Source organism: Triturus cristatus, chromosome 9, assembly GCF_964204655.1.
Source record: "Triturus cristatus chromosome 9, aTriCri1.1, whole genome shotgun sequence".
In the NCBI taxonomy this organism is placed as follows: domain Eukaryota; kingdom Metazoa; phylum Chordata; class Amphibia; order Caudata; family Salamandridae; genus Triturus; species Triturus cristatus.
In genome coordinates, this window is record NC_140592.1 from 884,671,832 (window position 1) to 884,694,804 (window position 22,973).

Sequence of the window (22,973 nt, forward strand, 5' to 3'; positions counted from 1 at the left end):
TTGGTGACTTTAAAAAAAAATGTAGACACACCTTTTTTGTTGAAATCTGCAAAATATGCAGCACATGCTGGATTTATAAGCAACTGTGTAAAAATTCATAATTATGTGGAAAACTGCATAATCCTATAATTCTGCGAGACCTGGTTACAGGGCAAATACAACATAACACTGCCACATTGCTACACTCCATATTGAAAGAATATTTGGGAGTGCATTGTGGCAATATCTGGAAAAGAAATAGCAATCGGCCTCGCTTCGGTATATACTATTCATTGGATTAATTTTCTGGTGTACACACTCTTTTTATCCGTGTTCTCTCCTACTACCCTCGTTCTTCCCTTCTTCCTGTGTGACTTCTTTCCCTCCCTGTCTCCTTCTTTCATGTAGCTGCATTTTCAGTATTGAGTTTTAGGTTGAGCCTAGCGTAGCGCGCATGCGCTGCTCTAGGAAAACGACCTCTTGAAATCACTCTGGACTTTTACACGCTTGTGCGTGTGATTTTTTTTTTTTTTGATTTTTTTTTTTTTTTAGCATTTTTTCTATTGGGCTTTGTGTGCATCAAGCAATTGGACAAAGGCAGGTGCATGTCCCACCTTTCCCAGGAAATGTATCCGCCTACGGCTTGCGGTTACGAGCAGAAGCGCCATCTGTTCGGGGTCATGTCACCATCTGTTTTTATTAGCGTGTTCGCCGCGCTCACTCGCCAGCGCTTCTCTATCGTGCCATTCTTTTTAACCAACCCTCCCTTCACATGCAACATGCACAAGCACAGCCCTGCCAATGCTCTGTTTGCAATGAAAAACTTGTGCATTCGCTGTCATGCTAGTCCCATTGCTGTTGACTTGTAGAAGGAGGAAGGCAGCAGAATCGTGTTTTGACAGTGGCGGCAGAGGTAGCGAGGCCTCTGCTTACACCCTGCTCCTGATTTTCTCTACTATGCTCGCTTTCTGATTTGGTACTGGCATTATATAATGCAATCTTAACTTTAAGGCAAGCACCCTATTAATCTTATGTTTGCCCTCACAACCGCATGTTTGAACCCCAGCGCGTCTGCTCAGCCTTTCATCCTATTAGAGGCCCATGGACTAATTAACATTCATTTGGTTGGCAATAAACATCTGTAACTCTGCACCAAGATGCAGCATACTCCAGCCCCGCCTTCACTTGCATACTGGGATAACTCACTTTCGCCTCCTTTCAATTCGGCTCCTGATTTTCTCTACTGTGCTCGCTTTCTGATTTGGTACTGCCTTTATATAATAGGAGCCAGCAGCGGCGGCGCGCAGGCTGCCATCTGTTTTGGGTCAGGTTTTATTTCCAGACAATTCCGCTTTCATTAGAAGGCACGTCCCCTCCACCCCACCTCCACAAGAGTGCGCTTTCATTTTCTCTAAGACACAAAGGAACAGAAACTAAATCAATTACGTTGACAACTTACTTTTCAGCGGAATCGTCAGCACCGTCTAATGAGCGGGCCTTGGTCAACAAGCCTACCCTGGAAGGCAACAAGCAGCTGCTACAGTAGTTAAAGCTCCTTAAAGACAACCCATGTCTTTGGGAGGAAGGGAACGATCCTCGTGGGGTTTCAGTAAATAGCTACATTGTGATGCTAAACCGTTTGTTGACCGGATTATTATGCCTCTGGTTAAACAAAACAGAAGAATGTTAGCAATCAGCATTTTACCCTAACTGTTGTGGCGAAAAATCAAACATCTACAGCAGGTAGGCACAGCGTAACTTTACCGAGTGCATCTTTTCGCTCCCCCACCTCAGAAATCTGCAAGCACTTCTCCTTTCATTCCTTTTTATTTTTTGCATTATGTAGCGCGAATGAAGGTATCAAAGCACTTTACATATGCACTAGTTCCATTACAGAAATCTGCCCGGTGGGTGATAATGTTCTGCATGGCCAAACACTTACAAGGTCCCAAAGGCGCAACCTACTGGCTATGCCAATGCTTGTTATTATTACTCTTGCAGTTTATAGAACCGATGTTGTTGATTTATCATTTTGGCTACGCTTTATCATTTCTGTGCTTCTGTTTTTTTGCAGCAAGTGTGCAAAATCTTCAATACAGTTATTGCGTACAGTCTCGTTAAAGTGCTGTTCACAAGTGACATAGTGCTTTATTGATTATTTTTTATTTAGTGTTATTTGCATTCCTTTAGCTTTTATACTAGCTTATCAGCATTGTCATTGTTTTCAGGTCAAGCCTACTGGACAGGGAATGCACTGTCTGAAGCGAGACATATTGTGGGCCTACTAAGAACAAACAGAGACTTGAAGTCCACCCATAGCTTACCATTGTTGACTTTCCTGTTGTTCTAAATTGCCTGCTTTTATTTGTGTACCCGCCTGTCAATCTTGTGTTTGACCCTCCCAGGGAGCATAGCCTCCCTACCATCTCTTTTGATTGACCACTTTCTATGCTTCTATTGTTTGCTTTTCAAGCACTACAGTTTTCTGTTGGGTTAAGTATTCCATAGGAGTGCATGTGTTTTCCAGTTGTCTCCCTCATGTACTTCTCTTTCCTTCCACTCCGTCTAACTGCATGTCACGTGTGTGGTTCTCCCCCATGTTGCTTTTGCGTCCTCCCTCATTACTTCCTTGCCAATGTGCTTCTACCCCTGCCCGCTCCTCGCTGCACTCGCCCGTTTCTTCTCCTCCCCACTCCCACAGTCCATGCTGCTTCTGTCCCCATGCCCTCTGTTTCCCCCACCTGCGCCCTCCTTCTCTTTTGCCCATTGTATCCACTCCCGACACACCGCGTTGCAACCCCCCACATATGCCCTCCATGTTTCTCCCCCACTCATGCCCCATCACCTGTCCCCTCAAAGCTGCTCATGATGACCCACCCGCCCTTAAAAAAGCAGCTTTCATGCATTTTTTCTTTTTATTATTCGAACTAACAGCGCGGCAAACAAAAAGAAAAAAATCTGTGGTGTCATTTTGTAGGTGTGAGCATACGTGGTGTGCGCAGACACAAAATGACAGGCTGGGCATGTGATAGGCTTTTTTTTCTTATTCAGCATGCTGCACAGTAGCAGTGATACTGTACAGCATGGCTAAAAAACATATTGGCTTTGTCAATGCTTGTTTAATTGTGGATTTAAAATTACATATACTCATTTTAGATTGTGATGCAAACCTGTGAGCTACCCTCAATGTTTTGAGTATGAGTAATGTATTTCAATGGTGGCTGAAAAAAAGTAGTCAGAAATTCACTACCTTAGGCTTAGCTTGCGTTAAAAGCAAAATTCCAATTTTTTGTGTAATTCGCAGAGGATTCCAGCACTTCACTTCTTCCATGTTGGAAATTACACTTCAAGATTAAATAGTACCATGAACTCTGCATAAGAAAGTATTTTCACTACTTAAAATGTGCTAAGTTTTCCACTGCTCATTTTCAGTGAACCACTTGGATATGGGGAGTTAGTTAATTTAGACTAATGACATGTAAAGCTTTGCCTTCCTGGACCATTGGGCTTAGTGTGTGCATGTACAAATTCCTTGTTATGAAGCACTCTGTACCTCATTCCTGCCGTTGGTAAGTGCGGTAAATAAGTGTTACTAATACCCGCTTTGTCATCCACCGAAGGATGGAGGCCGGTGTTGCCCTTGCCCTGATTCGAATATGTAACTTGTAGATCATATCAGATGTCAGCAGTGAGCAAACCTGCACACAAATTCTATGAGAATATTTGGAAGAAGGTCCATAACTATTTAGTATGAAGAGCCAAATTTTGCTGCAAAATTGTCAAAATGTAATTGCATTTATGATGTCAAGATTTCTAGTATTTACAGATTTTGCACATTCGTGTACTATCATTTGATTTGTGTTTCGTAGATATTCTTGTATAATTCATGACCGTCTTTTGTGCAAGACTTAATAAAGAAATAATCTGTAAATAAAAAAATGACTAAATACAGGAGACTTTAGCAGCACCTTCTTTCTTTTGCTGGTGCGTTCTTTGCGCTCAAGTCTCTCCTGATATAACCTTTTAGCAATATAATGATATTTTGAATTTTTTTCTGGTGGTGAGAGCACATGAAGAAATCAATCTGGATGCCACTAAATCAGGTGTGTAAGATACGAATTAGGCAATTACCAGGTCAAAATGGAAGCTGTCAATGCACAACGTGCAAAAGTATTCCGAGGGCATCTGAGTCTTACAAAGGTATTTCTGGTTCATTAAGATAAATCAACAGAAACCGATAAGCTTCATAACTTTTGACCCACTTCTCAGGCAAGCCGAAGACAAAACCACGTGGCAACCAACAATGTACTGACTTGTGTGTCTCATAACAGCTGACAGAAGGGAGTTTTCAGAGTGCATAGATTCCCTGACAGGCTGGTAATGAGTAACGTGCCCATTGTGTGGGTGGGAGGTTCCTGTTTGGATGTTGCATGCCACTCGGTCACTGATTTGTTTGAAAGGATTAATTCTCGGTGCTTTCTTTCTGAAAGGGCTGCGGGAACCGGCGGCCTGCTTTATGAAATAGTCCATTGTGCGTTTTCTCCTTTACTCAGATTAGTGCCGAAAAATGCAGTCCATGAAAAGGTTGTGAGAGGCCCCACCTTCACGAATAATCCTCGAATAATTATGATTTATTGTATTATTTGAAACGGGAGCATTAAGGCAAACTCCTGATTTTAGGTAGGGCTGGCTGAGCTCTTACCTCTTCCTAATATCGACTCGCAAACCCTATTTTATGAGTCCTTATGAGGTTACAGATTCGCAAAGTAGGGTTAGTACATGAAAAACAGCGTTTTAGCGGTCGTTGACAGCCTGATTGTCCTTTGGTGTCTGCTAAAAGCGGTCGTACATCTGACCCTTTGAATGTCGTTAAAGAATCGGTTTCTGCCTTTAATGGTAATAGGAATTAGTAACTTTGAATTTAATGGACACTACAGCCCATTCTCTGCCTTTAATGGTGGTTAGAATCTATAACCTGAAATTGATGTCAATTCTAGAAACCCATCCTCTGCCTTCAATGGTCGTGAAAATCTGTAATCTGTCATTCCCTAATAGCCATCCTCCTTTGGATTGAAACGATGACTAAATGTGTGGTTCAGTACACCATGCTATAAGATTCTAGACTGAGATGGTTAAAATGTTACTTATATGGATTGATTTTGGATCATTAATAAAATATTCAAATTGCTTAAATTTGCCTGAGTCTATTGTCTCCTGATGTTCTTTCATCGAAATGTGCTATTTGAATTGGTGGTTAGCTACCAATTAATGGTCCAAATTGGGTGGTTACCATGGCATCTGGACATCCTAATTCCCACGTATTCGGCGGAGAAAGACATCAGAGGACCATGGCCTCTGTGGTAAAGGACAATGCTGCCATTTGTCTAATCGTAAAGGGCCCAGTACGGTTAGAGGAAAAGGAGACCAAGATGTATTTTTTTTAGAATGCTTCCGCTAGCTCGAGAGCACAGCCAGCGTCCATCGTGTGTGCGTGTCTCTGAAGATCCTTTTGAAAAGGATCCAGCACTTTCCTCGACCTTACTCAATATTTCAGAAGCCCACCAACTCCGAGGTGTTAATGTGCCAGAATGTCCTTTCTCTAAATTTATCGATGTAGCTGAGGCTCAGGCTAATCCCATAAATGCTTGGAGGCAGAGCATGAATATTTTACTCCCTAGAATATTAAAAACCTAAACGTTCCAGAAAACGCAGGCAATGAATGATCTCAGAATGAACTATTGAGATAGTACACGAGGCACTTTGCTTCCCCTTACCAACCACGGATCCGTAAACTTGCATTACCCTGTTCTGAAAGTAGTCTCAATACAGGAAGGGAATACATAAATACATATGTTATTATGCACACTTAATGTTTTGAAAATAGTGTCCATTTTTTTATTCAACTTTTTTCCCCCAATCGAACATTTACTTTCCTAACTGCGGCCGACCACTCGGTGAACTTATGTGTTTCAGTTTGAAACGTCGCCAAGATCCATGCAACAGCGCTGTTGGTGCTGTACTAAAGCACGGAGGATTGCAAATGCTTCTGAATCCTGGATACAATTCACCAGCTATAAAAATGGATACAAATGTAAAATATTGGTTTTTGGGCTCTAGGTTAAATACTACATCTGGAGCAAGAAAAAGGCATTTCTCTGATTGGATGAAAACAATAGGCAGAATTAGTAACCAATAAAAACAAGGACTGAGACTACAAACCAATTAGCGAAGTTCAAGCATACACCTGCACAGCCTCTGGGTATTAGTGGTCTATTTGATGTTACTGGAACACCATCAGTGAAATACAAACGTTATTGGTAGTTCGCATCTATAATTCTTTATGTTCACCACTGTTGTGAAAGGCTTGGTAGAAAAGCCGGTGTTTTGACAGAGATGTATCAGTTTACTCCGGTATAATACATTTGTCCAGCATTTGTGTTGAAAGCTACAACATGCTTTCTAATTTTTTAGGAAACTTTGCCTACTGTCCTCATTTGAGGGCAGTAATAGAAACTACATGACATAACAGGGCAGGTCTGGCAGTTGGTATATATCTTTTAATGAACGTATGACTTGTATATAGCTGAAGGGTGCACAACAACCATTTAAGTTTGTATAGCTTTGAGACTTTGACGTTGCGTAGAGTGTTGAGACTGCGGAAGTTCTGTTAAACGGGGTAACAGAGGATGACCTCGGGTCATCACACATCAATGTAGAATATTGGTGGGTAGGATGAGTCTCATGTGACATGTTCCTGGCATTATTAGCTGGTTGGAGAAAAGTTCTCTGAGCCAGTGGGGCTTCAGATGCTTTCGGAATTGTTTTCAGGGTTGAAAGCTATGGGGAGGTTGTTCCTAAGTGTTGGGGGCCTAGAATGAGAACATTTGTTTCCTGGCTCTTTCTGAATCTTCATTTCTTTTGGGATGTGTTTACGCATTCGGCACAGTGGAAGACTTCCTTTAGTAGATCTGTGGTGGAATCTTCTTGCCCCTATAGTTGGATTATACCAATAGAAGTAGGGAAGACAAGACTTGAGTTTGTGGACTAGGTCTAGCTAATACTAAGCCTTTGTGACGTCTTGTTCAGATGACCTTTGAAGTACTGCGGGTAGTTTAAGAATTGAAGGGGCATCGTGCATTGATTAAATGTTTGGGAAGCCACTCAAAGCTATGTCAGCAAGTCCAGACTTGATCTGTGGGTTAAAACAGACCTTTGCTTTTTTCAGACTTACAACAACGGTTGTATGCGTTCTAGTATATCCCCAAAGTGACGGATGATATGGACTTATAACACTTTACTCGCAATTAGGTTGTTTGCATTACTTATTTCAAATATTTTTACATCAGCATTTAGTACAAACATTTCAGCTATTTAGGTCTCGCCTGACCCAGTGCATGCGCTGGTCTGGCGAGACTTATTGAGAGGGCACCAAAAAGTGCTACCAGGCCAGCCTAGTGCTACAGTGCATGTGCGCGCGCGCGCCCCGCTTTACCACGATTACTTTCACTTTCGCTTTGATGTTTGATCGTGAGAGTGATCACTTTCACTTTCGCGGCCGCACGGCCGCTTTGCATAGCCAATAGGTCTCGCTTTTGGGACCTTATAAGTATTTAGTTATGCAATTCTTGCATGGCTAAACACTTATAGGGTCTCAAAGGCGAGACCTATTGGCTTAGCCAATGCTTGTTTCATATGAAATGTGTAAAATTGTTGTAACACTGTGTGTGTGCGCGCAAAGTAAATTAAACCTACATGAAGGAGTTGTTTTGAGAATCACGTTTAATTTATTTATTTTTAAATCAGGATTTCACAATATGTATATATGTCTAGAGCTACATTAAAATGATGGAGAAACTATGCCTACGATGTCCTATTACCTCGGTGTCTCAGTTTTGTAGGTTATCTCTGAAACAGTCTTACATTTTTTTGTGGTTTAAGTGTAGCAGCATCTTTTGTTTGTTCAGCTTAGTTTATTTTGGAGTTTATCCAGCTTGTCCTTCTACCAGCTTCCTTTTCACAGGATGCATGCATATATTATGCTGCGTGACCTTCACCACTTCCCTCATTTTCCATGCAGTGTATTTCTGAGAGCATAATTGTTTTGCATGCTGTAAGAATGCTTTTCCAATTGCCGGAGACACAGAGACACTGATTTTTCTTGTATGGTTTATACAGGGTCCTGCCCGCAAGACTCCTGAACTTGCGTCTACACCCCCTGCTGGGTATGTCCCTGGGGTGCAGAAGCCAGAGGCCGTTGTGCATGCTATGAAGGTAGGTCTGCCTCGGTTTTTTTACATTGAGCACTGTTCGCGCTCTGCATTTGCTCTACCAAAATTGGTTATCAAGACAGAATTTCCACAGACTTCACAAAATAGATGGACACCTTTGTAGGCAATATGTAAATTTGGATACATTTTTGCACAGAGTCTCTCCTGACCAAAGATACATCTCCTGGCTTTGATTTTTTTGGGGCAAAAACGTGCCAAAAACCTTTATATTACTGGCAGTTTTGGGTGTACGGTACTTGTCACAGATCTGGTCATGGTAATCTTAATATAATGCATAATCAGCAATATATTTGGTTAATAATAGTCTGACGAATTTGATAAAGATTCTCTAATAAGTGTTTTCTTTCATGAAAAACCCCTTTCAGACAAATTGTTCTACATTGAAACCTTTTCAGTTAATTTTTGATTATGGTAGTTTTGTGCCAAAATGCTCAATTTTAAATAGATTACTGACTTCACTGGCATTCTTCCAGACCTGTTCAAAAATAGCATCTAAGATCTCACGATTATGTTGATTGCAAAATTTCTTGCACATTAACCATTCTAAAATTAATTGGTTGGCAACTACTCTAAATATCTGCATTTTCATCAGATAACCATTTACAAAATATTTTTACATCTTGGCCAAAGTCCTTCCTTACACCTACACAGAATTCCCATCTTTGACCAAGAGTTATGTGGCAAATAATACTGTGCTTGTAGTCCTGTTAATATTTCCAGGGTGTGCGCCAATGCAGTGAGAGATGTTTGCAGGACTACTTATGTGGGTGGCACAATTAGTACTGTAGGCCCACTAGTAGCATTTGAGTTACAAGCCCTGGGCACACATGGTGCACGGTACTAGGGACGTACTAGTAAATCAAATATGCTGATTTTGGAGAAACCAAATACCATTACATTTTAGACAGGAAGCACTTGTACTTTAGCACAGGACAGAAGTAGAAAAGTAATCAGTCCTAAAGCCAGCAAAAAGAGGGTCAGAAAAATACAGGAGCAATGCAAAATGTTTGGGGAAAACTCTGCAAAAAGGGCCAGGTCCAACAATTTTTTTAAATAATGGACTACAGCAGAATACATAGGATGATGTACCTGCACTTTCAGAACGCCATTTGACATAAAGAATAGGGTAAAGTAAAACATGTCAACAGACCTTTAAAGTAAAGACAAACTACCGTGACTTCATTTAGACCTGTCAAGCACATACAACATAAGCTTCAGACAGGTAATAATTTCCTGTAACAACAGTCACAGGAAGAAGTTATGCATTTTGACTGCTCACATAGCTAACTTCTCAAACTGAATCGTCTCACAGCGCTTTCAATGACGGCCTTTATTATTTGGGTCAATGTTACTCGTTTGCTTTTGAACTTCTGAACCATAGAGCACTAAGTTGTTTCTGTTCACATACAAACACATATGAACTAGGGATTACATGAAGATTATGATACTTTAAACCAGTGAGTTTTCTTACTATTGATCAAGGTACTTACTCACCTGTTGCACAATCAGAAACTTAGCTAAACAATCCTGTAAAACACCATTCTAGTCTTACCAAGAATCCCACCATCCCCTACTCCTTCGCACCTTCCCATGTCTTGTCCATTCCTCCCTTTGAAGCTCTCATTTAAATGTCTTTTTTCCGGGCCCTATCACCAAATCCAAAACTACTCCTGGACATTCGGGACTCTGGTAAATTGTCCCTTCATGTCTGAGTGTCCAAGGGGATAGGTGAAGGTTGAGTCTTTCACGAAAACCCGAGCTATTTCAAGGAGAGAATCATCGCTTTCCTGTTGACAGCTCAGCAAGGAAGTTGCCACACCTGAGTAGAAAGCTGGAAGCAGTTAGATCATTGTATGTAACCATGACCCCACATTGGAGAACTCTGCTTTATGACTTTTAGGGCACCAGCAGATGGCAATTTCCCACGAGGACACATCAAAGCAAAATTTAAGTGTCAACATCATAAGTTAATTATATCTTGATTTCCTTTAATTATGTTTAAGAACTGTCCTCTGGAACTAAACATTTTTATGATACTTCGGTAAGTTAGGAAGGCAGGCATTCACAATGTGGTCAGTGAGATCAGACTTTTAAAACTACTTCTCTTCCCATACTTCATTTTAGTCTATGGTCAAACTGTATGCTGTAGTGTTAAAAGCGACTTAATATTTTGTTTTTGTTTTAAAATTTCAAGCGTACCACCTTCCAGTGGAAATCTTAAATCTAGCTCTACAGTTACTGCTTAATACTGGTATGTTGTTGGTAAAGTTCACATGAATTAAACCGCACGACCTTTGGCTAGAGACCTGTCCATTCATTCAGACTAACAGGTCTGCATGGATTCTGGAGTTCTGAGTAGTTATTAAAATTCACAAATAAGATATATGAATTGCACTTTACCCTAAGAGAAATCCTCACAAGAGAAACCTGAGCTGTGCTTGATCAGTATTGAAGATCAAAATTGAATAAAACATTGCCTTATACAAACTTCATTCAAGGAAGATCTTGTATATTGCCGTTAAAGGGATTATTAGTTACTGTTAAACAACTTGAGATCAGATCCTGTCCTCTTATGTTAAAAAACACAAGGTGCAGTATGCATTGTGGACCTTACTCAATGTATTTTCACATAATATCCTAATTATGACTGCTGACTTGAGGGTTCTGTTTCATGGTACTGCATCAAAGGTGTCAGTTTATCTTATGCCACATTGACCAGAATGTGGATCCTACCATCTTTCACAGAGTGATGATCTCCATAAAAACACACCAGAACCACGAGTAGATACATTCCTGGATGGCCAGCTCAGCAGATCATCAACCTTCCAGATGCTGGGACCGTTCAATTACATTCTCCACTCTTTGGGGTTCTTAATCAGCTTGTCAATGTCATGTCCGCTACCCATGCAAAAGCTCAATTTCTTAACATATAGAGCTATATGTGGTTAAAGAATCATTGGTGTCGAGCACAAGACAAGTTGCAATAACATTTCAAGTAAACACTGCTAATTTCCGTGCAATGTATTAGAGGCAATAGTTTTCAGCACGAATAGTCAGACATGCAGATCTTGCACAATTGACAATTAATGGGGTGCACTGTGGCTAACTCATCACTATTACTTCACATGTCAACGGCAATATTAGTTTGGCTATTACTATTAACTCTCTTTTACCTCACTTTGGCCTAATGGCCACAATTGAAATGTCTTGAGTTAGCAGAGAAAATTGTCCAAGTCAAAGCAATAGCAATTTGAAGTAACCATAAGACATTATGGGGCAGTCCCTGTAATTAATGTCTTTTTTGGTAAAATACAAACTTCCAAGGTTGCATAGTTGCATAGGGCCTTTTATAAGTTTGGAGGTCCGATGGACCACCAAACCCACGATGGTGGTGCGGCTACCCCTGCACCCGTGGTCAAACTGACCTATTACAAGTAAGGCGGTCGGACCACCATGGGACCGCTGTGGCTGCCTCTGCAATCCTTGGTGGTCTTGCAGTGGTCTGAGGCCCCTAATATGCTGGCAGTACCAATACGGCACCACCAAGCATATTAAGAGTTTTCTCACCGCCACACTTTTCATGGCAGTGAGACCGCCATGAAAAATGTGGCGGTGGGGAAACAAAGGGGGCCCTACATTGCCCCCTATTGCCTCTACAACAGGGTATGCATGCAAGGGGGCACATGGTGTGCCCCCTTGTATGCATGTACCCCGAGTTCCTGCAGGGCATGGACTTTTCAGTCCATGCCCTGCAGGATCGTGTAATGGCGTTTCCATTGCAAAGGCTCTCGTATGAGCCTTAGCACTGAACTGCCGCGGGCCAGCTGCTGCAGGACCACTGTACCCGGATTCCAGTCGGAATCTGGCGGGCGGTCTTAATATGGCTTTAGCGGTGTGGCAGAGGGGTGCTGGCATGGCTGCCCACTGCCACACCGCCAAAATAATAATAAGGCCCATAGCGTCTTGGAGATTAAATCTTAATGTTTTAGAAAACGTCAGAAATTCAATTATTTGCTTCAGAGTACATCATCAGTAACAATGGAGTGACATGAACCTGTGACGAAAATATTAATAAAAATCCCAATACAGTAATCTATAGTAGACATTCTCCCCGCACCAGGGCCGGACAGGGATAGCAAACCGGCCCTGGTAATTATGCCCGACCGACCGGGGGTGGTGGGGAGGCAGCGAGGGTGATGCTGGTGGGACCACTGATGCTGCGATTTTGTTACAAGGGGCACAGTACCAAAAATGGTCCCCACTGGTCGAAAACCAGCCTCCACCCTTTCGGTCCACCGGGAAAACGCCCCGGTGCCTGCTACGGCCAGTCCGGCCCTGCCCCTCACCTGAAATGAGCAAGCTATTGCTATTGCACCTTAAATGCTGATTTTTATTTTTACTACTTTGTGTGATTAGAATATGTGTTTAATAAAAAGTCATGGTGAAAAATATTCTTAATTTTACGTAGGTCCTTGAAGTGCATGAAAATTTGGACCGGCAAATGCAGGACACATATGAAGAAGACCTCAGTGAAAAAGAAAAGGCAATTGTTCGAGAAATGTGCAATGTAAGGACCCACATGGTTTTCATTATGCTTATAAGTTGTATGTTTAGGTGCATAACAATCGATATCTTCTTGTACAATGAGCATTACAGTTAAATCCCTTTTGAGTGCAAAAACAGGTTTGATGACGAGACATCTGAATTTACGGCCTCAGTAACGCAGTCTTGTGGCTTCCTGTCTGTCAAACTGCAGTGTCTTGGGTATGTTGACAAATCTCATATTTGGTCTAGCATATGGATAGTTGCTCACACATTTGGAAGATCATCTGCTGCTATCAACTGAAGGCTGGTATTTCCATGAGCGGTCTTTCTAGTATCCAGAAATTCATATGGGACATGTCCCCATTTTAAATCTACGTTATGCATTTACAGGTGTAGTTCTCTGCTCTGTGCTGTATACATCTCCCAGTGGGTGCCTGGGGACTTTGGCTGAGCTAGCCTGTGGTGCCAGGAATGTGGTATGATGTTTGAGGGGTATTGTGACGGGAACCGTGGTCATCTAGCAGGTTGATTGGTGGGGCTTGTGCACCCACCACCACAGGTGCATTCCTCCCCTCGATCCAACAACAACGCTTTTTTCTCTCTGAAGGTAGTCACTACCGCTTTAGCCTTAGAACTACCCCAAAGAGGCACATTTAAGCGTGTTTGGGCTATTGTGCTTTGGTAGTTGGTCTCTGCTGTCCACTCCCTCTCCTAGCTGTGTCACAAAGCTTGACACAATTTCCTGTGCTCGCCCAATGTACTTGAAATCCTCTCCTTTTGGACCTGCAATGGACACTGCCTGCGAAGCAATTTTTCCTTCTCCCGGGCCTGGGAGACTCATTGCTATGGTGACCTAGCACAGTGAGACCGTTTCAGTCCTGTGTTGCAAAAACAAATTGTGCTCCCTCTGCCAGCCCCGCCCGGCCTCTGTGGCCGTCACCTTACGGTACAAGACGCATTGTTTTTTCTCTGGCGCTCTCACCTTTTCTTTTACCTCCTTCTTCCTTAAACTCCTCAACTGTTTGTTCTATTTTATTTTCAAGTGGACACTTGAAAAGGCAATGTTTATTCCCCAGCCCAATAGGGTGTGATAGCTGGCTGCGATATAATGACTTGTTTACCCTTTTACGTCGTTACTTGGTTTTGGGTTTTTTACCACAACCGAAATCGTCCTTCGCTGTGAGTACTGTGATTTTAACAGTGCATGGCTTTGATCAGAATGCCTATTTATAGTATTGTTAAGCATGGTGTGTTGCCATCTTTTGTGATTTATGGAATGAATGATTTTGTAACTCCCAAGTTTCACCTTTATGTTCTCTATGTCGTCACGCTCATGTGACTATAAACAATATGAGCTAAATGGCGCGTACTACATTCACATAGGCAGTTTACTGCCGAACACGTCCAGGGCCGGACTGGGAACCAGAACCGGCCCTGGCAAAGTGCTCGGCAGCCCGCCCCCCTCCCCGGCATTGGGGGTGCCGTCGAGCTCTTTGCCAGGGCCGGTTTTCGGCCGATTTTATTTCAGGGCCGATTTTGCAGTTAATGCTGCAAAAACGGCCCTGTAACAAAAACGGCCCCCACCCGTCCGGCCCACCGGGGGATTGCCAGGTGCCCGCTACGGTCAGTCCAGCCCTGAACACGTCTGTACGTTTTTGTGCTACCCCCTTAGATATTTTGCTGATACACGCGCTCCGGAGTGCCTGTCGACCTGGGACATTGAAAGGATTGCAGAGAATCAGAAGCGGGAGGATACATATTCTTCCTATGCTGTAAAATTAGCTTTTTTTCTCGCGCTTGTGAATAATCAGAGCCTGCCTGCCCTCTGCTACTAACAACTGGATCCACGCAGCCTGTCTCCGATTGGTGCCCTTCCATTTCTGGTGCTTTGACTCAGTTTTAAGATCCTCTTAGAGTTTCTCGCTGCTCAAATGGGTGCAGTTTCTGATACTTATATGTTTCCCTGATCTTCATCGCTTGATTTTACTCGCGAGAAAGTGTCACTCATAGTCGTTGCAATGGCACTCATAGCAATCTGAAACCTTGGCAGCTATGGACACATGAAGAGCTCTTCACGCCACACGCTTTTTTGCATCAAAATTACTTGTAGGGCAAAGAATGCATCATTTTTCCTTAGAAGGTTACTCGTGGTGCCTTTTTATGCACAACTGACTGCTTCTATGAAGTGTAACTTCTGAAGAGCCATTGTGTTTAAATATACATGAGACCAACTCTGAGAAAACAATAATATTAATCTGGATGGCGGACGAGAAGAACTTTGCAAAACTGTAAAGGAGTGAAGGGTGCAACAAAACTGTTAATGCATGTTTGTACACCTGTTCTCGAAAAAACACAGCAGACATATAGGACCCTATTCACAAATATAGTGTAAAAGTACTTATGGGGATTTACATCTCACCTGAATTTACTTGTACTTTTTTTCCTTATTCACAAATCCTGCCAGTGAAAAACTGCACTGGCATAGGTTTAGTGGTGTACTATTGGGAGCGTTCAGTGACCGTTATTGCAGGCGCCCATTACCACTGGGCGACTTTCACATAGCGTAAAATTGTCTATTAGGGAATGGAAGCCACTGTGCAAATTTACACGTTTTTTCTACGCTAGGAAATCATTTTTAAGCTGTGGGAAGAAAGCTCTTCCCCCTACATCCCTAGAAAATCTGGGGGACATCCATTCCCTTTCACATACTGAAACGTCAGTTTGTCTGGAGTAAATCTTTGATCCTTTCTAGGGTGCAAAGCCTTTTAGATCAAAATATAGGAATGCCCCTTATACATATGTTTGGCCAAGTCAGATCATGCCTAGGGACACCCAGTTCTCAATTCTTGATTGGGAGTTACTACTGCAGGTTTCTCCACTGGTTTGGCGTAGAAATCTGTAGTTGTAAATGCATTAACATTTACTGGAAATCTCTTTGTGAATTCCTGGCAGACGTAAATACGTACTTTTTTGGCCATAATTTACATTTTTGAATATGCCCCATACTGATTCTCTGACTCAAATGTGAGGGAGCAAGAGATGTTTTTTCTTCAATCCGAGGCTCATCGGCCACAGCATGGGGAGCTAGAAAGACAAAAGATTTTTTTTAAAGCAGTATTTATTGTGATGGATGTAAAAGCCTTACTGTACATTATAACATTCCCTGGAAACTAGGAATATTGCTGCTTTGTAAGAAGTGCCACAAGAGATCCCGGAAGTACTGGCGAATGACCTACAACTTTCAAATGTAGTTTGCCAGAAAAAATGTAGCACACACTCGGAGAACGAAAGGCATCACTTATTCACAGATTGATTCTTACGTGAAGCATAGGGAAAATGCATTAGCCATCCTAAAATCCACCCCACTCATTGATTCACGCTGCCCTTAACCAAAGGATTGAAGCTGCAAAGTCTGTGGACACGCCAAAGGTCTGGATTCACTTCGAAGCTATCCTAAATGAACAGCAAAACATTTGAGGTTTCTCTAGTATCACATGTAGGGCAGAAATTGACTCCTGTAAAACTTAAAAGGATGTCTCTTTTTTTGAGGTGATGAGAGGAAGGGACTGGATGTGTCCACATTTAAGTGTATTGATCATTGATGTGGCTTTGTGCCACATCCCCAGGTTGTTGACATAAGTAATCTTTATATGCTATCCCATGAACAATTAATGTGGCTTTCCAAGATTCTTTAAGCCTTTTGGTTGCTTCATTGTAGGTCTCACGAGTGTGCTGAAGGACCTATTCAAAAAGTTCCCTTTTGTTTCTAGTTGATCTTAATGCGTGTGCACGTTTCACAGGTTACAAACATATCAGATTCGTTGCGATTTCTGGATGTCATTTAATGAGTTGATGGAGGTGGTTTGTTATTCTTTGATTCAAGTTTATAAATACCGGAAGAAAAGAAAAGAATCCTGTATTAATCCTGTATTAATGGTGAAGAAAATTGTTAATTGTTAATTATATTGCAATTATATTAAAACACTGGTCTTTGGAATGCATGTATATGCCAATCAGTGTGCACAAAGCATTTTATGCAATTTTAATGCACATTATAATGTAGTACTTATAACCGTTAGTGGTCCCATGTAATGTTAATAAATCTATTAAGCGCATGAATACCCAGAGGTGTCTTGGTGCTGAGGTCCGAAGTAGGCAGGTTCATGCAAGGCACGGGTCTCTATTTAACAGCCAGGTTTTCAGGGCATTCCTGAAAGCAAAATAAGGTCGGAAGTGTTCTAATAGAGAAGGGAAGATCATTCCAGAGTTTAGTGGCTGCCAGCCTAAAGCTTCTGCCACCCCAGCTGGTTTTGAAAAATCTCGAAGTTGCTATCAATTTAGCTCCTTCTGAGCAAAGATGTCTTTTAGGGACATACCAGTATAGCAGGCGTCTGAGGAACTTAGGACTAGTATCATAAAGTGCCCTATAGGTAATGCAAAGGACCTTAAAGATGATACAGCTCTCAACTGGGAGCCAGTGCAGCTGTTGCAGGTGTTTTTTGACTGAGTGAAACTTGGGGATTCCCAACAAGGGCCTAGTGGCTGCATTCTGGATCATTTGCAACTTATTAAGTTGCTTCTCAGCCCATTGCAGTAGTCTAGTTTGGCAAGAATCAGTGAAATAATCATCGTTTTCTTGCTGTCCACAGGGATAAAAGGTAGTATTTTTTGATTACCTTAAGAAGAAAGAAGCTCGATGAGGAGACGGCATTAAACTGTGTCTCAAAGTTCAGTTTATTATCAATATTCACGCCAAGGTTCTTTGCCTTGGCGACTGGGATGGGTGCCGTCCCTAGTTCATCAGGCCACCAACTCTGTGACCAGTCCGGCAAAAAATTGCTAAAAATGACTATTTCTGTTTTATCTGAATTCAGTCTAAGACAATGAGAGCTCACCCAGGAGCTGACTGCCAGCATGCAGTCCTTAAATTTATGCATCAATGGTAGAGTATTTTTAAAAACAGACAACACAATTTGTGTATCGTCTGCATATGAAGTCAATGCCAGTCCGAAAGATCTACTAAGTGTCGCTAATTCGGATACATAAATATTAAAAAGAGGGGGGCTCAAGGATGAGCCCTGTGGGACCCCACATGGGATGACAACGGAAGGAGAATCGTAGCTGCCCAAAGCTACCGATTTTATTCTTCCGGACAGAAAAGAAGAGACCAGTGTGAGAGCCTTGTTGGAAATGCCAATGAAATTCAGACACTTAAGTAACAAATTGTGATCAATCATGTCAAAGGCCTCAGACAAGTCGAGCAAAATCAGAGCAGCAGCGTCCCCTGTATCCAGAACAGTTCTGATTTCGCCTCTGGCTTTAATTATGGCAGATTCTGTACTGTGTTCTGCCCTAAAACCAAACTGGGTTTCGTCTAGACAGTTGTTATTATGCAGATAGTAAATTAGGTGTTCATTCATAATGTTTGCTACCAGTTTTGCAGGTAGAGGAAGACGAGAAATAGGTCTGTAATTATTTGGTTCAGAAGGATCAAGGTTGGATTTTTTCAGTAGTGGCAAAATAGATGCCCTTTTCCAAATAGTGGGAAATACACCCTGAACAAACATGGAATTAAAGATGGTGGTAAGACTGGGAGCCAGAGTCTCAGAGGCTTGCTTGAACATATGGGGGGAAAGGGTCGTAGGGAGAACCTGATTTGGCCTGCTGAATAAGAGTAGTGATCTTATCATTAGTAATCGGTTTAAATTCAGAGAAAGTCGAGGCATCAGAAGAGCCCACATTGGCTAGGATGCATCTATCTGGGCGTGTTTTGGTTTCAAAAATTACATATATTTGCTCCACTTTCTTCAAAAAGTGTTGCACTAGGGAATTACAAAAGTCTTGTGAGTGCTCAGTTGTGTTTTTTTCTGGTGGTCCAGACAGTTTGGAGACTACTTGAAAGAGTTCCCTAGTGGAGTTCTTTGCCTCCTCAATTTGTTTAGCAAAGTAGGAGCGCTTCTCTTTCATTATCAGGCTTTTATATTCAGCCAGTAGGGATTTATAGTTGGAGAGTACGCTGGTGTTAAAGTTGTTTCACCAGTGTCTCTCCTGCCGCCTACACTCTTGTTTCTTAGCTTTAAGGGTTTTCGAAAACCATGGAGCAGTGGTTGACTTTCTCTTGTCAGAGATTTGTTTTTATAAAGGGGTATCTTGTCTGCAACGTATGAGAGCCAGTTATTGAATTGGAGTGAAGCTACTTCCACATCTTCTGGAAGTTTATTTTGAGCTTTAGACAGTTGAGCATTGAGCATATTACCATCTACCTGTTTCCGAATACGATAGCTCCTAGTGCAGTGGTTCCCAAACTTTTTTGACCCATGGCTCCCTTGACCTAATTGGCAGTTGGCCGTGGCTCCCCACCACTTTTTTGCCGGCGCACCGGGGTGCCTCGGCGCACACTTTGGGAACCACTGGTCTACATGAAGAATCAAGCCTAGACGTGATGAAGGATTCAGAGAGTAGCCATCACCATCATAAAACTTTATTTACAATCACACAGATCTTATAAAGTACATCTCAATTGCTAGAGAAAGGCTCAAGGAGCTCTGTGGCGTTACATGGGGTGGGCTTGGATGAACCCAAGATTGCTCACCAGATCCCATCTACCCAGTGTTTTAAGCTGGGTCCTGCCAGTGCAGTTCTAAAACGCAGCTGTCAAGATGGGTCCCTATCGGGCTCTCCATTTTTGCCTTCACCCTCAGGATGAAAAAAAAATCATAACTCTGTAGAAGTCACTTCACTGCCTTTGAGGTAACTTCAAAAAGACTCGTTATAGTTCTTTCACAGTCTCATCATTTCAGAACTGAATCATTTTCAATATTATATACAACAGAGCCATAGTTGTTGCTTATTTGTGTTATGCCACTAAGAATCATTGGCACAGCCAATAGTCCTGGCTTGTTGTAGGTGTAATGTTGTATTATATATCTGGATGCAATGACAGAAGCAGCAAATTACCAGTCAGGAAGCACACTATGCTGAGCACAGATTAAGCAGCGCCCTTTATTACATTAGCCACACCCCTTTGAGACCCCACAGTTTTTTCATCCCACTTAAAGCCCTGCATTTACATAAATGTAGGTGTACTTCTCCCGTCATACTTGCTGCATGATTGTTGGCTCATCTGCTTCAAAGTCGTATTTTTCCTCCCACCCCACACACCCCTCTTCGCCCTCAAATTCTTGGTGTAATGATTATTCACTAACAATTTGGCAAAATAACTTCCAAGTGTAATTGTGCTGAACTGTAATGCGAATTCAGCTGTTCTCCAAACTTGCAGCCTTTTATTGCATTGCTTCAGGACGCACCGCTCTTTCTCTCAGCCAAATTCACTGTGATGCGTAGGGTGACCAACTGGCATTGGTGCAAATTCAGGATGGTGAGTGTAAAAATTAATATTAATTTTGAGCTGAGCCTTTTTGAGAAGAGGCCCATCAAGAACTTCACCCTCACTGCAGGAGCCATTCCAGGACTGGGACAGAAGCCACCCAGGGCGGAGACAGGATCCACCACAGGGGGGACAGGAGCCATCACAGAGGGGACAGGAGCCATCACAGGGGGGACAGGAGCCATCACAGGCGGGGGGGGACAGGAGCCACCACATGGGGGGACAGGAGCCATCACTGGGGGTGGGGGGCATGAGCCATCACAGGAGGGGGAACAGGATCACCAGGGTGGGCACAGGGATGGGCATGCAGTATTCTAGTATCATCTTGGTCTCTTCCAGGGTGGGGTAGGGCTCCTCACCCCCTCCTGGACAAGACAACGAGACGACAGGCTCTCTTTCTAAAATATTAGATTTGCCATCCCCCACTGTGATGTACAGAACTTAAAGGAGATACTCCAAAAGAACTGATTTAACTGATTGTCCTCCATACTTTGTTAATCAGTGTGGGTGCGACTGTGCCATTTCTTTATTTTATTACATTATAGACTGCATGTTTTAAGAACCGAGGTTTGCTTACAATTTAGTAACAGGAATTAAGCTCTGTGGAGAGAACCACGTGCTGCCTCGGTGTAATCAGGGCCGGTTCTACGATTATTGGGGCCCTGGGTAGAAAGGGAAGGTGTGAGGCCCCTCTAAGTTGCAGAGACATGACACATGACGCATTCAGGGCTGTTTGCATCTGAATAGATGCCCCTGCGCCTGAAGCTGCAGCCCCTCCCTCTCAGTCACCTTCAAAGACAGCTCATCAAGGGCTGAAGGTGTGACGGTTGCCATCCCGCTGTGCCTCTCCAATGTTGCTGGGGGTCTGAGCTTCGGTACTGAATCGGCGTCGTTACACCCGACCTCAACAGCATCGGAGTCAAGCAATTACGGACAAATGGCATCGGTTAAAGAATCCTTCTCCTTCACGGACAACGGACAGACGAGTGTTGCGCTGCGGCTGCAATTACCATGACCCACATCCTGTGCGGCGGCGCGGCGCCCCTGGCCTCTCATCACGGCGCACTGGGGTGCCGCGGCGCACACTTTGGGAACCACAGCCCTAGTGAGTTGCTTTGGATTAGCAACCTTGTCCGTGGAAGGATTGTGCAGCTCAAAAATTATAGCTGAGTGATCTGTCCATGTTAGAGGCAAAATCTCCTTGATTACAATGAGTTCGCTATGGCTAAAAGTGTCATCAAGGGTGTGACCAGCCTGATGTGTAGGGCCAGTAACAATTTGATTTAAACCAGCCATAGTCATGAGATCGATTAGGGAGACGGTGTTTGAGTCCGAGCCATCTTCGAGATGAAAATTAAAATCACCTAATAAATTGATTGAATTATCGATAGCATAGGTTTCAAGCAGGGATTTAATTGCATTAAGCAATCCAGTTTTTTTCTAGGGGTGGGCAGAATTTGCATAGTCGCGCTACGCAAAGCTCTGCAAAACGGTAAAAAAATCTCTGCGAACACGCCGAAATTCCGCGATCACGCAGAATTGCTTGTTCGTGATGCTTTTTTCCTGTTCGCGAACGCTGTTTGCGTGCTTGGGGGGGAATATCTCGCGAACACACATTTTGAGAACGCGAACAAGCAAAAAATTCTGCAAGGCGCGGAACTTTGGGCAATTCCGCGTTCTCCGCGGAACGCGAAATTACCCAAATTCCGCGAGCGGAACGGAATGGAATTTACTGCCCAGGCCTAGTTTTTCCCCCCTGGTGGGCGATAGAGTAAAACCCCTTTGAATGCAAGACAGTTGGCTATTTTTAGGTTAAAAAGAAAAGCTGCTCAGTCTAGGCAGGGTATGGGCTCGAAGGATGCTTTAAAGGTGGCACGGTAAGTCAACGTAATTCCACCTCCTTTTTTCTCAGTTCTGTTGTGTAACTTGTTAAACCTTAAGCCATTCCTGGCCTTTTATATAATAGCCAGTTGCTTCTAGATGTTCGTAGTTTCTCACTTACTTTTGACTATATAGTCAGGACTGTCTGAAGGTATCGTACACAACATGGCACAACTTTGCAACCATGGTTACTCCTTTTTGAACTGTGATAAATTAAAAAAAAAAGTCTAGGTTGACCATGCCAGGATTTGAATCTGTGACCTTTATGTCGCACCGAGCTCTCAGCAATAAATGCCAAACCCACTGAGCTTTACAAAACCATGCATGCAGAGTGTGAACTCTTGCCAATGGCTTCTGCAGTGTGCACTCGGTGCTGTCCAAGTTGCAGGAGCATGATCACTGGGCAAGAGCTGCTAGCAGCTATGCTGGGATTAGCTGTCCTGTGATGCTTGTGTGGACCCCATGGAGTTGCTTGAATGTGTTGAGCCCTCCTGAACTCCACCAGCACAGTGAAAGACACTAGCCCTGACCAACTCGGTGCTTAATTAATGCCAGTGTTTTCTGGTGCTCAGCACCGGGACCTATCATGGATTTACACCACACGGTGGCACTGCGCTTCTATTCCTCTGGTGAATTTATCAGTGTAGTGTTTATTTAAAACTGATGAATCTAGATCATAGGGAATGCTGGTACTGGAATTCAGCAGCAGGGCTGTTGGCTAAAAACCTGGCTTTACCAGCAAGTGGTTTAGAATGTTTATCTTTTAGTCTGTATGATACCTTACTCTCTAGCACCAGGACACTCCCTGGAGTATGCGTGCGCTCTACAAATGCCTTTTCATTTAATTTAATTTCATTGGTGGTGGCAGCTGGAGTGGCCTCCTATGAAGTATG

At 42.9% G+C, this 22,973-nt stretch overlaps 1 protein-coding gene across 2 annotated transcripts in view; it reads left to right on the forward strand.

The window, feature by feature from the left end:
* CCDC85C (coiled-coil domain containing 85C) overlaps positions 1-22,973 on the forward strand; it is a 288,288-nt gene that overhangs the window by 254,815 nt on the left and 10,500 nt on the right. For both annotated transcript variants that reach the window (XM_085626416.1, XM_085626417.1), the window contains 2 exons: positions 8,155-8,250; positions 12,736-12,834. In XM_085626416.1, the coding sequence (XP_085482542.1) occupies positions 8,155-8,250; positions 12,736-12,834 (195 nt within the window). The remainder of the gene's footprint in view (positions 1-8,154; positions 8,251-12,735; positions 12,835-22,973) is intronic.